This window comes from Schistocerca americana, chromosome 2 (assembly GCF_021461395.2).
Source record: "Schistocerca americana isolate TAMUIC-IGC-003095 chromosome 2, iqSchAmer2.1, whole genome shotgun sequence".
NCBI classification, from domain to species: domain Eukaryota; kingdom Metazoa; phylum Arthropoda; class Insecta; order Orthoptera; family Acrididae; genus Schistocerca; species Schistocerca americana.
In genome coordinates, this window is record NC_060120.1 from 1,007,903,672 (window position 1) to 1,007,918,937 (window position 15,266).

The window sequence follows — 15,266 nt, forward strand, 5'->3', positions numbered from 1 at the left end:
TTATGACTTTCTTTCCTCAGATCATCGGCAATTCGTTGCTCTGTTGTATTTGTGTGTTGCTTTTGCATTGTGCTTATTTGTTTTGTGAATAATTTTGACTATTGTAAGAATGCCGCGAAAGACTGTGAATAGTGTATCGCGAGGTATTATGAACGAAATTACCGATTTAAACAACGTGACCAATAGTAATTGTGACGCGCAATGTAATGATGACAATCCTGCGTTCACTGACAATCAGTACGTTCCAACAACTCATGATGATTTTTGTCTTAATGATGTACAAACGAACTCGGTTATGTCGTCTGTTGATTTGACGACAATCGATGACGCGGGACGCTCTATCGTAATGAGCGCCACCCAGCTTAACACACCCGGTTTGGAAAATTCAAGTGACGAACAGACAAATTTGTCTAATGAAGATGAACAGGATACACAAAATAGGACGGATTTATTTAATTCCGAAATAGTGTCTGACAGTGTACATCCGAGTGATAAACCTTTTTGTAAATTTCAGAATGACCAAATGGTCACACAAAACGAGACAATTCCAGATCCAGCATTAATTAGCACAGAGAATAGAAATGCTAATTTTGTATCGGATCCAATTATGGCATTTCTGCTACAAAATTTCAAACAACTTAGCGAACAGAACGAACAGTTAAATAAAAAATTAGACAATAATTCCAGGCAGTTTAATGAAAACTTAGACAATAATAACGAAAAACAAGACAAGCTAAATGAAAAATTAGACAACAATTCTAGACAGCTTAGTGAACAGATCAAACAGCTTAATGAAAAACATGACAGCCTTAATGAAAAATTAGACAACAATTCTAGACAGCTTAGCGAGCAGATTACAGCCGTTGCCGCGCAATGTCATGATACTAAGGAACAGTTACACGAGGAAATAGAGGCTTGTTCAAGAAAAAGTAGGGAAGAAATTAAGTCTGTTGCTCAGGAATTAAGGGAATTGCAAACAGCTGCAACAGAAACACTCAGAGACGAAATTAGCGGAGTCGCTAAACAATGCTCTGAAAAAGCTACACAATTACGCGACGAGTTTAAAGCAATGACAGCAGAACTTTCGAGCACAATGGATGAAAAGATTGACGCGAAATTCGAACAACAGAACTCTCGAATTAACGAACGTCTTAGTGTTCACATACAAAACAGTGATACGCGTTTCCGTAAATTTATTCAGGATCAAAATAAAGTAAAACGTCAGGTAATGGAAACAATCACTGCACAGAGACAGGAAGACAAACGTAAAATGTTTGCGAAGGCAAAAACATATGTAGACAACAATATTGCTACAGTATCGGACAAGATTAATACCATCGAACAGTTGAACACTGAATTACGTGATGAGATTTCTGACCTTAAATCGGAAACAGACACATACATACCAGATTTTCAAACAGTGACCGACAGACTCGAACAATTAGAACTAACACAGGATTCCGATGTCGTCAAAGCTGACGTTAAAAAACTGAACGAAACTACACGTAAGTTGCAAAAACAGATTAATGCGTCTGATTCTAAAACCGATGATCAGGTTAAAATACTGACTGAAAAATGTGATGAATTGGCCAGTCGTATTGACGTTATTGAAAGTAATAATGACAACAAATCAGACGATACTTCACCGGTTTCATTTAATCAAACACCTGAATTCCAAAATCTCCAGCAGACAATTAATGAGATCGATTCGTCTAATAACACGTTGCGTAGAAAACTGTCAAGTTTACAGCAAGAAGTAACAGAGATGAAAAATATTTCAGTTAATAACACATCACAGCAGACGCCACCTTTCGAACATTTGTCAGACTCACGCAGCGCATATAATATGGGTAATCTACAGAGAGTACGGGACTTAGATTCAGAACAGACACAAACAAATAGATTCTCTTACAATACAGAACCTGTTCCGTCGTATAGAGACGATAATTTTGATTACAAACATTTTCTGTCAGTGAGAAAGTTTAAAGTGTTTAAAAATGACAGAACACAGATTCACCCACTGGATTGGATACAACAATTTAGCTTTGCTTTTCCACCGACTTGGCCCGTAACACATAAACTTGAATTTATTTGCAGTTTTTTGGAAGGCGAACCGGCAACTCGTATGAGACCGATCGCGAGACAATGTTACTCCGTAGAATTCCAGAATGCTTTTCTGTCAGCGTATTGGTCGAAGACGACACAGCGCGGAATAAAAGATCAGTTAATTAGTTTACCAAATTATGAGAACTCAAATTTTCCCAGTGTTACGCAATTTTTTGAGCACATGGTGCAACAAAACCAGTATTTAAGTGAACCCTATAGTGAATCTGCACTCATTCAATTATGTATCTCTAAATTACCACGATCATTAAGAGTGTCACTTTTAACAGGTCAGCAAAAAGAAAATATTTCGGCATTCAGGGATCTGCTGCAGCTTTTAGAAGTGCAGCAATCAGATTATTCTTTCGTAAACAAAAATTTTTCATATAACAACCAAGGCCAACAGACGTACAGCAATTATGATCAGACACGTAATTTTAATAGGAAAGGTAACAGACGCTTTGGGAATGACAACCACCAAAACTTTAATAACAGACAAAATTCTAATTATCAGTATCGTCAAAATTTTGAGCAACAGGAATCACATTTTGGTAACAATAGACGTTTTCCACCACAACAGCATGAAAGTCAGCCCGTTGGAATACATAACCAACAATGTAATGCACAAGGTCAACCTAACTTTAATGTTTCGCCGCGTGCACGTATAGTCCCAGATCCAACAAATAGTAACGCACGGCAGCAAAGGAACAACTACGTACAGAAAACGCAGTATTTCAATTCCTATCGCAAAACACCGTATAGGAATGCCTATCACGACAGACGTAAAAATGATGAGCACAATTATCAGCGTACATATAATAACAGTCGATCTTACCAACAGCAAAATCATCCGCAAGAACATATTCTCATGAATGAACCCGACAGTAGGTATCATCCAGAGCGTAACACGTCTGGAAGAAGTAATAGAACTGTTCAAATAGTAGAAATGCCACAGCATCCTCCTGATAACAATAACACGTCAGATAGAATCTGACTAGAGACTGTACAGGTCGCATCTTCCAGTAACACGAGCACTACTTTAGACACGCAGAATGTTGTTCACGAAAATGTAATTACTTTTGACGACATCAGTGACACTCTTTTGCAGGAAAGACCAGTTATTCAGAAAACTATTTCACATCCTGTGATCGAAATTAAAATTGGTTCATCGAAATTTTCTGCAGTAATCGATTCCGGATCACCTATGTCAGTTATAAATGAAGAAACTTTTAACGAATGTAACAAAGAGAATACCTATCCTACATTACCATTAGGCAAAACGAAAGTAAAAGGAGCAGTATCGAGTAAAGGAGTAGACGTTAAATTACAGACACATTTATCACTTTGTATTGCAGGTCATACTTTTCACTCTAATTTTTGGATTGTTCCTTTATTGACAACAGACGTTATCCTAGGTACGAATTTTCTGGTACAACACGACGCAGTTGTCGATTTTCAGAATTCCTATTTAATGTTGAAAGATGAAAATATACAATTTGCTATAGAATTTCAGCACTCACTATCTGCGGAAGAACAAACAATTAATCGCACAGAGGTCATTTCCGTATCACGTAACATAGACTGTAATTCCGCATTGTTCACAGACACGTACGTACATAACTATAATACTCCAGACGAAGCCGACTACGACGTAATGCAGATGATTTCCGATAAAGTTAAACAAAGCAGTGCAAATACAAACGATGAACGAACGCAATTACACAAAATTCTTTTACAGCAAGCTCCAGTTTTCGACAATATTCCTGGTACTATGTCCGGATTTATGTATGAATTTCAAGTGAAACAGCACGACACATTTAAAGCTAAGCATTATCCTATTCCGTATATTCACTTCGCCTTGTACTTGATTCACGTCACATTAATGACATTATTATTAATGAAACCGATCGACCACAGACACTAGAAGAACTTCTACAAAAATTTCATGGTACTGCTATTTATTCTACACTAGATTTGAAATCGGGATTTTGGCAAATTCAGCTCCATCCGAACTGCAGAAAGTATACAGCATTTCTCTGTTTTGGCGACTGTTATCAATTTTGTAAATTACCGTTCGGATTAACTATTTCTTCTGCAGCTTTTATTCGCGGTTTGAACACAATACTTCCGACAGAACTTAAGGACAGAATTACGACGTACGTAGATGACATTCTTATCGCAGAAGCTAACTGGTCTGAACACAATCTGATTGTAGAACAACTGTTGCAAACTTTTCATGCACAAGGACTCACAGTTAATCTCAGTAAATCGCATTTTGGCAAAACTTCTATAAAATTTCTTGGACACGTAATTTCAGCAGAAGGCATTGCGCCTGATCCGGAAAAACTGCCGGCCGCAGTGGCCGAGCGGTTAAAGGCGCTACAGTCTGGAACCGCACGACCGCTACGGTCGCAGGTTCGAATCCTGCCTCGGGCATGGATGTGTGTGATGTCCTTAGGTTAGTTAGGTTTAACTAGTTCTAAGTTCTAGGGGACTTATGACCACAGCAGTTGAGTCCCATAGTGCTCAGAGCCATTTGCACCATTTTTTGCCGGAAAAACTTCAAGCTCTACGTGACATTACTGTTCCTACGACGAAGAAACAACTACGCAGTTTTTTGGGCTTAATTAACTTTTTTCGCAAATTTATTCATCACTCTGCTTTAGACACACCTAGATTATGCCAATTAACAGGTAAAATCACTATTTGGTCATGGGATAAGCAAGCACATTCTGAATTTGTGAACCTGAAACATGCTTTGTTGAATGCTCCACTTTTATCGCACCCAGATCTTACCAGAAATTTTTCCATTGCCACCGACAGTTCCAACACCGCTTTAGGCGTACACATTTTTCAGGAAATTGAAGACGACGGCTTAACAGTAATTAAAAACATCGCATTTGCAAGTCGCATTCTGTCGCCTGCTGAACAAAATTACTCCGTTACAGAATTGGAAACATGTGTTGTATGGGCTTTTACGAGATTTCGGCACTTTCTTTATGGCAGACATACCACCGTTTACACAGATCACAGATCGATACAATTTTTACTTTCGGCTAAATTTACTCATGACAGATTAAGTAGATGGAAACTTCATTTACAGGAATTTAATTTTACGATTGTTCACATCCCCGGCACACAAAATGTTATAGCAGACGCACTATCGCGTTCTCTCAGCAACAATCAGCAAGACGTAGCAACCAACTTCTGCAAAGCAAATTTCAGTGTCATGTACATTCAGCAAGTTGCATTTGAAAATTTTATTTCATCGTCATTACAGGACATAGCAAAAGAGCAAAGTAAAGACAATGTGTGGAAAGAAATTAAACACCTTTGGCAAGATAAGAATAATGTTACGATTAGGAACCACTACACTGTACGCAATGACATTCTGTTTCGCCGCTCTCATCCAGACAGCAACAATTGGTTATTATGCATTCCTGACGAACTGGTTAACAAATTAATATGGTATACTCATTTAAGTTACGCACATTACGGAGCCAGAAAATGTTTTCTTATACTGAGACAGAACTGTTATTTTACCAACATGGAAAAACGTATACGACGAGTTTTAGCGTCATGTAAAATTTGCCAGAAAGCTAAGTCAGACACCACTTCACATATTCCTCCATTACATCCAATTGTACCTGTTAAATTAAGACACATGACCGCAGCAGACATTTTTGGTCCGATTCCGAGAACTAATAGAGGTTTTAGCGACATCTTTGTCGCTGTTGAGCTCACTTCAAAATTTGTTACTTTCACTCCGTTACGCAAAGCTACTGCTAAAACTGTTTCGAAAGCATTTGTAAAACATTTTCTATTTCATGTAGGGCATGTGATGAGAGTAATTTCCGATAATGGATCACAATTTCGATCTGCTATATGGACACGCATGTTACGAGCTAGAAACATTTCTCCAATCTATATATCCAGGTACCATGCTTCTTCGAACCCCTGTGAACCATTAATGAAAGAAATTGGTAAACTGTGCAGAATATACTACCACAAAAGACATATTGATTGGGACACACACATATTCTCATTCCAAGATGTAATTAATTCCATTCCAAATGAATCCACTATGCTATCTCCGTCTGTTATACTGAAAAACGTTGAACCACCAAACAAAATTAAAGAATTAGTAAACTTCCCTACCTGTCGTCGACTAAGGCAGCACGAAATAATTGACATTGCGCTGAACAACATCAAACGTGCCGCAGAGCGCCGGAGAAGACAACAAAAACAGGTTTGTACACGCCGAAACTTTCACATTGGACAGAAGATATTAGTACGAACACACTATTTATCCAGGAAATTAAAAGGTAAGTGCAGTAAATTTGAACTTCTATACGCAGGTCCATATCGGATTCGCAGTATTCCTCACCCCAATGTAGTACACGTCGAAACTCTGAGAACCAGAAAATCGAAAGGAAACCACCATTTATCCAACATAAAACCCTTTATTGAGTGAACATACTTTACGATTTATCACGCTGTAATGTTATTTACTAATGTTTATGATCATTTCTGCAGTTATATTCACATGACTAATTATTGATGACTAATGTATTTTTTCTTGGCAAGTGCCCGGTAAGATAAGGTTAGCAGGTCGCTCTTCTTGTCGTTACACATCAGACCGTGCATATTTTCCAGATGAACTTACGCATTTTATGAATAATTATGCAATTCTATGTAGTGACGTATTAATTTTATCAAATTCTCTCTCCATTAAAGTCTTTGATTCTCGTCTCTATTAACTACACTACATACAAGCTGAACACAACCAACGTCACATTTTGTCTCTTTTATGTACGATTGTTTTCATGTTTTGTTTATATGCACTGTGAAATAGTTAAGGTATAACACACCAGTTGATTTTGACATTTTTGCCCTATGATATCTCAACATCGTGACTGTTTTACATTTTTTTTTTTGCTGCTGCATTGTGATATTCTCTGTACATTTTTGCCTTTGAACACTGTCTATGCTTTTGACATATTACGTTTTCTGTCATGATATGCTGTATGCTTAATTGTGGCACCATTAACCAGTCATTATTTAGTGGGTATATGATTTAAATGCAAGGCATTAATCTTTGTTCATCAATTTCAGAAAGAAATGATACGTAAAGGAAATAAATTAAACAGAAATGGGAATTTCACATACGGAATGAACGAAAGAAGATGCAAAAAACCTTGTGAGGAAGAGTAAATGGATCAGAATTAACAAGCGTTAACAAGAATATACTATGCACATCGTAGAATAGCAGTCTTAACTAATTTTTTTCTTTCAGAATACAAGGTGATTGATGCAGGCTGTCACACAGAACTACACATCTTAGTTTTAAGTGATGAAATATGCTAGAGATAAGGAATAGTTGTGTAATGAATATGAAGCGATTTTTTTGCAGATGATAATGAATACTAATGAAGAGTAATGATGAAGAATATGCTACTATGAATGATGAAGTTTTTCTTTACAGGTGATGATAATAATGAAGTTATGATAATATGGATAATGAAGTTTTTTCATTACAAATGAGGATGATGTTGAAGTTTATGTATTTATGCTATGTAGTTATTTAAGTATTTGTTGCAGTTTGTTTTGACAGTATGTTTTATATCGTATGGTATGATGACTGAAGGTTTTGGAAAGGACAGCTATGGAACACATTTTTATACACATTTCACTACCTGTTAATTCGAAGTTCACTACTTTTCAGCATAGTCTGCGTTTCTTCTTTCAGCTCAATAATCCATTTTGTATTTTTTTTCCAGGAGATGCTTTTCATGATACTTACTAAACTTGTTACTTATTATACCTGTTCTAGTACTTGCATTTTTATTTTTTACCCATTTGTGTCTATAATTTATAAATGTGATCACATATACTGCCTTGTTACATAGCCTTGCTACAGCTGACTCATGACGAATGACGTTACCTATCCTCATTTGCAGCAATAGATCAATAGCAAATATTGTTATGCCTCAGCAATTAATTATTGATCCCAACGCAATGCATTGCTAGCACAAAAACAAAAAAAATGTATTACCAGTCCCAAATAATGCTACTAGTTTAAGAGAATTCTGAATAATACTGATCAGCTCTGAATAGTATGTCACTTCAGTAATGACTTTTTAATGATAAAAAATATATATAAAATAATGCTTTGTAACTGGCAAATAACTGCCACTGTTTATTGTAATGAGACTACTTATAATACCCATGATTATTAATGCTATGACTGTAATTAACTGATTTTTAATCATGACTTCTTAATGGTGTGTATCACCAGTTTCAAATAATGCTACTCATTTAAGAGAGTTCTGAATAATACTGAATGATGAACAATGTTTTATACTATTCAATACTTGCTGGCCACTGAGTGCCAATAATTAATGTAACTAAATGAAATATGACTAATTATGTTATTAATTATACCATTAATTAGCTCCTGTTTTCAATTATGACCTTTCATGTTTAGGTAACTGGCCACTGAGTGCCAATAATTAATGTAACTAAATGAATTATGACTAATTATGTTATTAATTATGCCATTAATTAGCTCCTGTTTTCAATTATGACTTTTCATGTTTAGGTAACTGGCCACTGAGTGCCAATAATTAATATAACTAAATGAATTATGACTTTTCATGTTTTGGTAACTGGCCACTGAGTGCCAATAATTAATGTAACTAAATCAATTATGTTATTAATTATGCCATTAATTAGCTCCTGTTTTCAATTATGACTTTTCATGTTTTGGTAACTGGCCACTGAGTACCAATAATTAATGTAACTAAATCAATTATGTTATTAATTATGCCATTAATTAGCTCCTGTTTTCAATGATGGCTTTTCATGTTCTATAACTGGCCACTGAGTGCCAATAATTAATGTCACTAAATGAATTATGTTATTAATTATGCCATTAATTAGCTCTTGTTTTCAGTGATGACTTTTCATGTTTTCGTAACTGGCCAATGAGTGCCAATAATTTGTATAACTCAATGTATTATGTTAATGCTAGGCCAATAATTGACTTTTTTTTTTCAATGAAGACTTCTGATGAACATTATTCTGTCATACTAAATATGCTTTGTAACTGGCCAAGGACTGCCACTGTTTATTGTAATACGATTACCCATGATGCCAATAATTTAATTTTATGAACATTATTCTGTAATATTACATACGTGGTACAGAAATGTTCAATAACTGGGCTATGAATGCCGCAAACTACTAATGTAATTGCTAATCAAGACTAGTCTGTGACTTAATGTCCTTCACCTTCTGACCTAACTACCTGGAATTACTGTAATATCCATTTGTCTTGTCCATCCTCATGATCATGGAGCACTATATTTGGTTTTGCACTAATTCTACATTGGTGTGCCTTGTAAGAGAGTGGTGTTGACACGACATGCTGTCCACCACCGTGAGCGATGAAGACGTTATTATGGTCCCACTGTTTGGTGTACCTGATGTACTGCCAAAATGATAACATGGAAGATTACTACGACATTTCAGTGTCTTGACTACGCTGATAAATACTAATGGAAAAAGAACTTCAAATTGTGTCACTTGGTGTTGTACTTCTGTGGAAAGATGTGGACTTTCAGAGCAGCTATGTGCAATCCAAAGTGCTACAACCATGATGCAATCCTTCCCTTTCCTATCCTAATTCTTGTCACATAGTGAAAATCATTTTTTGCTAACATCATTTATGTTCATGGCCTATACATTTTTTTTGATTTGCTGAACTCCAATGCAAGTACACTTATGTCACTTGTCGACATGATTTTTTGCCATTATGTTTATTTGTTGTGAAAATGCTAAAGACATTTTTCGATTTGTTCTGAAGTACAGTATATGTGCACTCTTGTCTTTTATATTGTATATACATTTTTCTGATTTGCTGATACGCTCTGTACTCATTGTACACATTTTTGTCATTGTCTAATGTTTTGTGCATGTGCATGTGCATGTGCACCACATTTAATTCATGTACTATATCTGTATATATGCTGTAACTGTAAAGTTAATTAGTTAAAAAAAAATTTCTTGCGATGGCAAGTCCAAATGACTCACCATCGCTGCCAAATTTTTGCCCCCCCAGTGGAGGGTTATGAAACGCGTACGTTTCATAGGCAGCGATGGCGAGCCACAGAATCTCTGACCAGAGAGCATGTAGTTCAGTTGCGAGTTAGCAATGGGAGAGTTCAGTTCAGTTGCGGGTTAGCAGTTGTGTGTGAGCAGTCGGCGGGCGTCGACATGGCACTCTGGTCAAGATTCAGGACGAGGTATATTATTTTTAAATAAGGTAATGAAGCAGCATTGCGCTCAGCTAATTATGTAAATTAACTGTAACTAATTTGTCCAAGAATCGCCCCAATAATAATTTTGTTTTCAAAGCAATTTTTTAACAAAGAATCCTTTAATGAAAGAAATATTTCCCTTGCTATTCCTTAAAGAAAAGTTTCCCTTAAATTCAAAATTTTTGCAATGAATTTCCTCCAAGCTATGGCGAAAAATAAGAGCAGATGCAGTTTTACTAAGGTAAGAAGTACAGTTTAATTAGTGAACAGGGCCTAAGATCGACATTTCGGTCTATTTGTGTTTTCATTGTCACAGAGATTTTATTATCACTGAATTGACTTTCACATTTTTGTGGGCAGCTTATACCTGGGTCAGATTGCTAATTTTCATTTAATTGTCGTTGTCAATAAATTTAATTGTGGGGAGGTTACACTTGGCTCCATTTCTATTAGATATTGTCTTTAAAATTCTCTGGGGAGGTTACAGCATGTTAGAGCTCATGTTTACCAGACATTTTTTCCTTGCTCTGGTCCATACTGCCACGTCTGTAAGTTGCCTACCCTACAGTCTTACAATTTAGCAACAACAGTACCGGTACACGTATTCCACTGTCAGGGGGTATCAGTACGATTTTCACATATAACTTTCGACTTAGTCTGTTACCTCAAATTGATACATTTAGCCTTGTCCGTCATACATGAAAATTTGTAAGATGACACGGAATCACCCCGTGCTTAAGTAACAATATTTACCGACGCGCTCAGAATTATTTAACCTGCAGTTTACTAGATTCGTAAACATTCATTGCTAGCAGTTGGTGAGAAATCTACTGTCAACAAAAAGCGTGTACCTCCAGATTTTAGGATGGGGCAAGTACCTCACTTACCAGTCCTACCCTATCGCAGTCTCCTTGCGAACGCCAGTGCGCTGACTCTATCACTCATCTTTGCAACTACTACGAGAATTAAACTTGGATGGCTTAAAACGGAGTTGAACGCAACACGTCGACCCCGTATTAATGCGGTACTCAAGATAGGAGGGAAGACGCTCACCTGTTCCCAGAGTCCGTACGGTAGCAGTGGGGGTGGCAGCCCCGCGACCCTCCTGGTTGAACGCCTGCAGGTACAGCTGGTACCTGGTGCCACACTGCAGCTCCCCCAGGGTCCAGTTCCTCTCCTCTGCCGGCAGTCTCACCTGCTCCCACTCTCCAAACTCCTTCTTGTAGAACAGGTAATGTCCTGTGTGCAGAATGAAGACATAACAGTGTTTAAAATTACTGCCCACCGAAGATCAGTCGACAAAGTTGTTTTATTGTCCATGACAGACCCCTGTGACAACATAATTGACTGTTCACTTTATGGATGTCCACCTTATTGGATAGATGAGGGACTTCAGTTGATGATATATATAAGAAAAGTACAACCGTAGCTGTATCTTGAGAACATCTTTATTTTATCACACTTCTAGTGTCGGCGCCACATTACCGCCATCCTCTTCCCCGCGGTATTCCTGCCATTTCGTAAGAGGCGACTAAAAGGAGTCTCCAAAGTTTCGGCCTTTATGTGTTCCTCTCCTCTCGGGTTTGACCTCCACCTTCTCTAAATTTCTGTTGATAGTGCGTGCCATTTGGGAAAGGACACCTTAAATGGTGTTTTTTGTTTGTCCATAATGCACCAAGATCTTGCATGCTACTTATTGTCTTGTGGTGGGCTTTGCACCCAACGTCTTCTGGGTTGCCTACTCCTCGTCTCCTGCGCTGCACCATCCTTTGCGCCCACGACAATTCTGGACCATTTCTACACCCGAAAACCAGCGCGATAGCCAGTCCGTCGTGGTGGAGTTGTCATGCACCCTCTTGTTGGTAGCCCCCTGACAACACAGGGTTTACCATTGCGACGTGAAACCTTATGTCCCTCCTCCTATGCGGTGCTTCAAGTGCTGGAGGTTTGGCCACATGTCATCTCGCTGTAACTCAAGCGCCACCTGCAGGGACTGCAGTCGTCCTCTGCACTCGGGTGCTCCGTGTGTGCCTCCTCCCACTTGTGTCAGCTGTGGGAAGCGCCACTCCCCTTGCTCGCCTGAGTGCCCTGTTCTCCGTAAGGAGCGGCGAATAATGGAAATCAAAACCCTAGACAGGCTCACCTATCAAGAGGCAAAGAGGAAATATTAACGCCTTCATCCTGTTTCAATGACTGCATCCTGTGCTGTGACAGCGATTTCGTTGCCCCCGTTAGCGATGGCTGTCCCTGCCCTCAGGGCCTCTTTGACTCTTCCACGGTGTCCTTGATGGGGGACACCGCTTCTTATGGTGCTCGCAAGGTATCTCCCTTGGGAGACCAACCCTCCAACGGGGCTATCGGACCCCGCCACCCCACTGGAGGTACGCCAGCCTCCTCTGGCTTCTCTCGTGTGGAAAGGGTCCCTTGGAAGTCTACCTTCCAGGGAATCCTCCAGTGCGACAGCTGACATCAGTCAGTGGCTCAAGGAGCCATAAGCAGCAGATCGAAGAGTTTCCCGCTCTTCGTCTGCCCCTGATCCTCCTTCTGAGACTCCCTCCCAGGTTGCTTCTAAGGAGCAGTGGGTGAAGGGGCAGACAAAGAAGAAGAAGGAGAAGAAGAAGGAAACGCTGAGTAGGAAGGAAGGGGTTCAGGTTGACTCTGTGCCACCTGTTACTACCAGCTCTGCATATGAGGACGATTTGCAGATATTGGTGTCTCCTGATGACCTCGCTCTCGCCTCTACCTCAGACGCAATGGTTCTCGATTCTGGCTCTCCTTTGGTGGCGGTATATAACCCGCTAGTGTAATCTGCCTCTTCAGTCCTTTCACATCTTTTTAGTCCGCGGACAATGGCTTCCTCCAGTGGAATTGCGGCGGTTTTTTCCACCACCTTGCTGAGCTCCGACAACTTATCAGCCTTCACCGTATTTTCTGCGTTGCTCTCCAGGAAACTTGGTTTCTGGCAATGCGAATCCCCGCCCTCCGTGGCTGTTGGTGTTATTATACGAATCAGGCAGCTTATGCGAGGATATCTGGTGTAGTCTGCGTCTATGTCCCTAACTCTCTTCACAGCGAGTGTGTACCTCTTCAAACACCTTTATAGGCTGTTGCTGTTAGGGTGTGGATGCCTCAGGCTGTTACTGTCTGCAGTATCTATCTTCCACCGGATGGTGATGTCCCACAATATGTATTGGCTGGGCTGATGGCCCAATTGCCGCCTCGCTTTTTGATACTGGGTGTGGGACTCATTCACCTCCATTGACACTATTAAGCGTCTTTCTCATGACACTATTGATGTGGCGGTTCACACGATAACCACCAGCATCGTTTATGCAGCAGAATCTGAAAATCCCTGTTCTTCTGGGTCCCCTCAGCTGAGGACTGTTCCTTGGTGGTCACTGGAAATCGCTCAGGCGATTCGAAATCGTAGACGGGCCCTCCAACGTCATAAGTGGCACCCATCACTGGAACACCTCCTTACTTTTAAGCGGCTCCGTGCCTGAGCCCGATGCCTTATTTGCCAACGGAAGCGAGAGTGCTGTGAAAGGTATATCTCCACCATTGGCATCCATATCTGTCCATCGTAGGTTTGGGTCAAGATTAGGCGATTCTATGGATATCATACCTCTGTCAGTGTACCTGGGCTTTCCCTGAATGGAGCCGTCTGTACTGAATCAGACACAGTTGCAGAACTCTTAGCGGGGCATTATGTTCAGAGTTCTGCTTCTACGAATTACCCACTGGCCTTCCACTCCCTGAAGGAGTGGTTGGAGCAGCAGAGCCTTTCATTCCATGTGTGCCACCCAGAATCGTACAATGCTCCATTCAGTGAGTGGGAATTCCAAAGTGAATTTGCCACTTTCCCTGATACAGCTGCAAGGCCAGATCACATCCACTATCAGATGCACAAACACCTATCAGTGGACTGCCAGTGATGCCTCCTAGACCTTTTCAACGATATCTGGGTTGAGGGTAAGTTTCCGTCTCAGTGGTGGAAAGCATTATCATACCAGTGTTGAAGCCTGGCAAGAACCCACTGGAGGTGGACAGCTACCGCCCCATTAGACTCACCAACATTCTCTGCAAGTTGCTCGAACATATGGTGAGCTGGAGGTTGAGTTGGCTACTTGAGTCTCGGGGCCTTCTGGCTCCGTCTCAGGGATGGTTCCATAAGGGCTGCTCTGCCACCAATAATCTTGTCTGCCTGGAGTCTGCCATTTTTACAGCATTTGCCCACTGTCAGCATCTGGTTGCTATCTTTTTTGACGTGCGGGAGGCATACAATACTACATGGCGACATCACATCCTCACCACGCTTCAAGGGTTGGGTCTTCGGGGCGTGCTCCCGATTTTTATTCAAAATTTTCTGTTACCTCGTTCCTTCTGTGTGCAAGTTGGTTCCCCCCTTAGCTCCTCCCGAGTCCAGGAGAATGAGGTCCTGCAGGGCTCTGTCTTGAGTGTCTGCCTGTTTTTAGTTGCTTTCAATGAGATAGCTGCAGCTGTGGGAACTTCCGTATCGGCTTCTTTGTATGCTGATGACTTTTTGCTGTACTATAGCTCCACTGGCATTGTGGTTACTGAACAGCAGATAAAGGGCGCTATCGGCAGGGTGCAGTCTTGGGCCGTCATGCACGGTTCTCGGCCGCCAAGACCTGCGTCATGCATTTCTGCCGGCGTCACACTGTTCATCCTGAGCCAAGGCTTTATCTTGACGGCGAACCTTTTGCCGTGGTGGAGACGCATAGGTTTTTGGGCTTGCTTTTTGATGCCTGGTTTACTTGTCTCCCTCATATTCGGCAGCGTAAACAAACGTGCTGGCGCCGTTTTAACACTCTTCGTTGC

The 15,266-nt window shown here is 40.1% G+C and overlaps 1 protein-coding gene across 1 annotated transcript in view; it reads right to left on the reverse strand.

Moving 5' to 3' along the window:
* LOC124594621 (Down syndrome cell adhesion molecule homolog) overlaps window positions 1–15,266 on the reverse strand; it is a 184,111-nt gene that overhangs the window by 44,757 nt on the left and 124,088 nt on the right. The window contains exon 10 of the mRNA XM_047132993.1: window positions 11,478–11,663. Coding sequence (XP_046988949.1) covers window positions 11,478–11,663 — 186 coding nt within the window. The remainder of the gene's footprint in view (window positions 1–11,477; window positions 11,664–15,266) is intronic.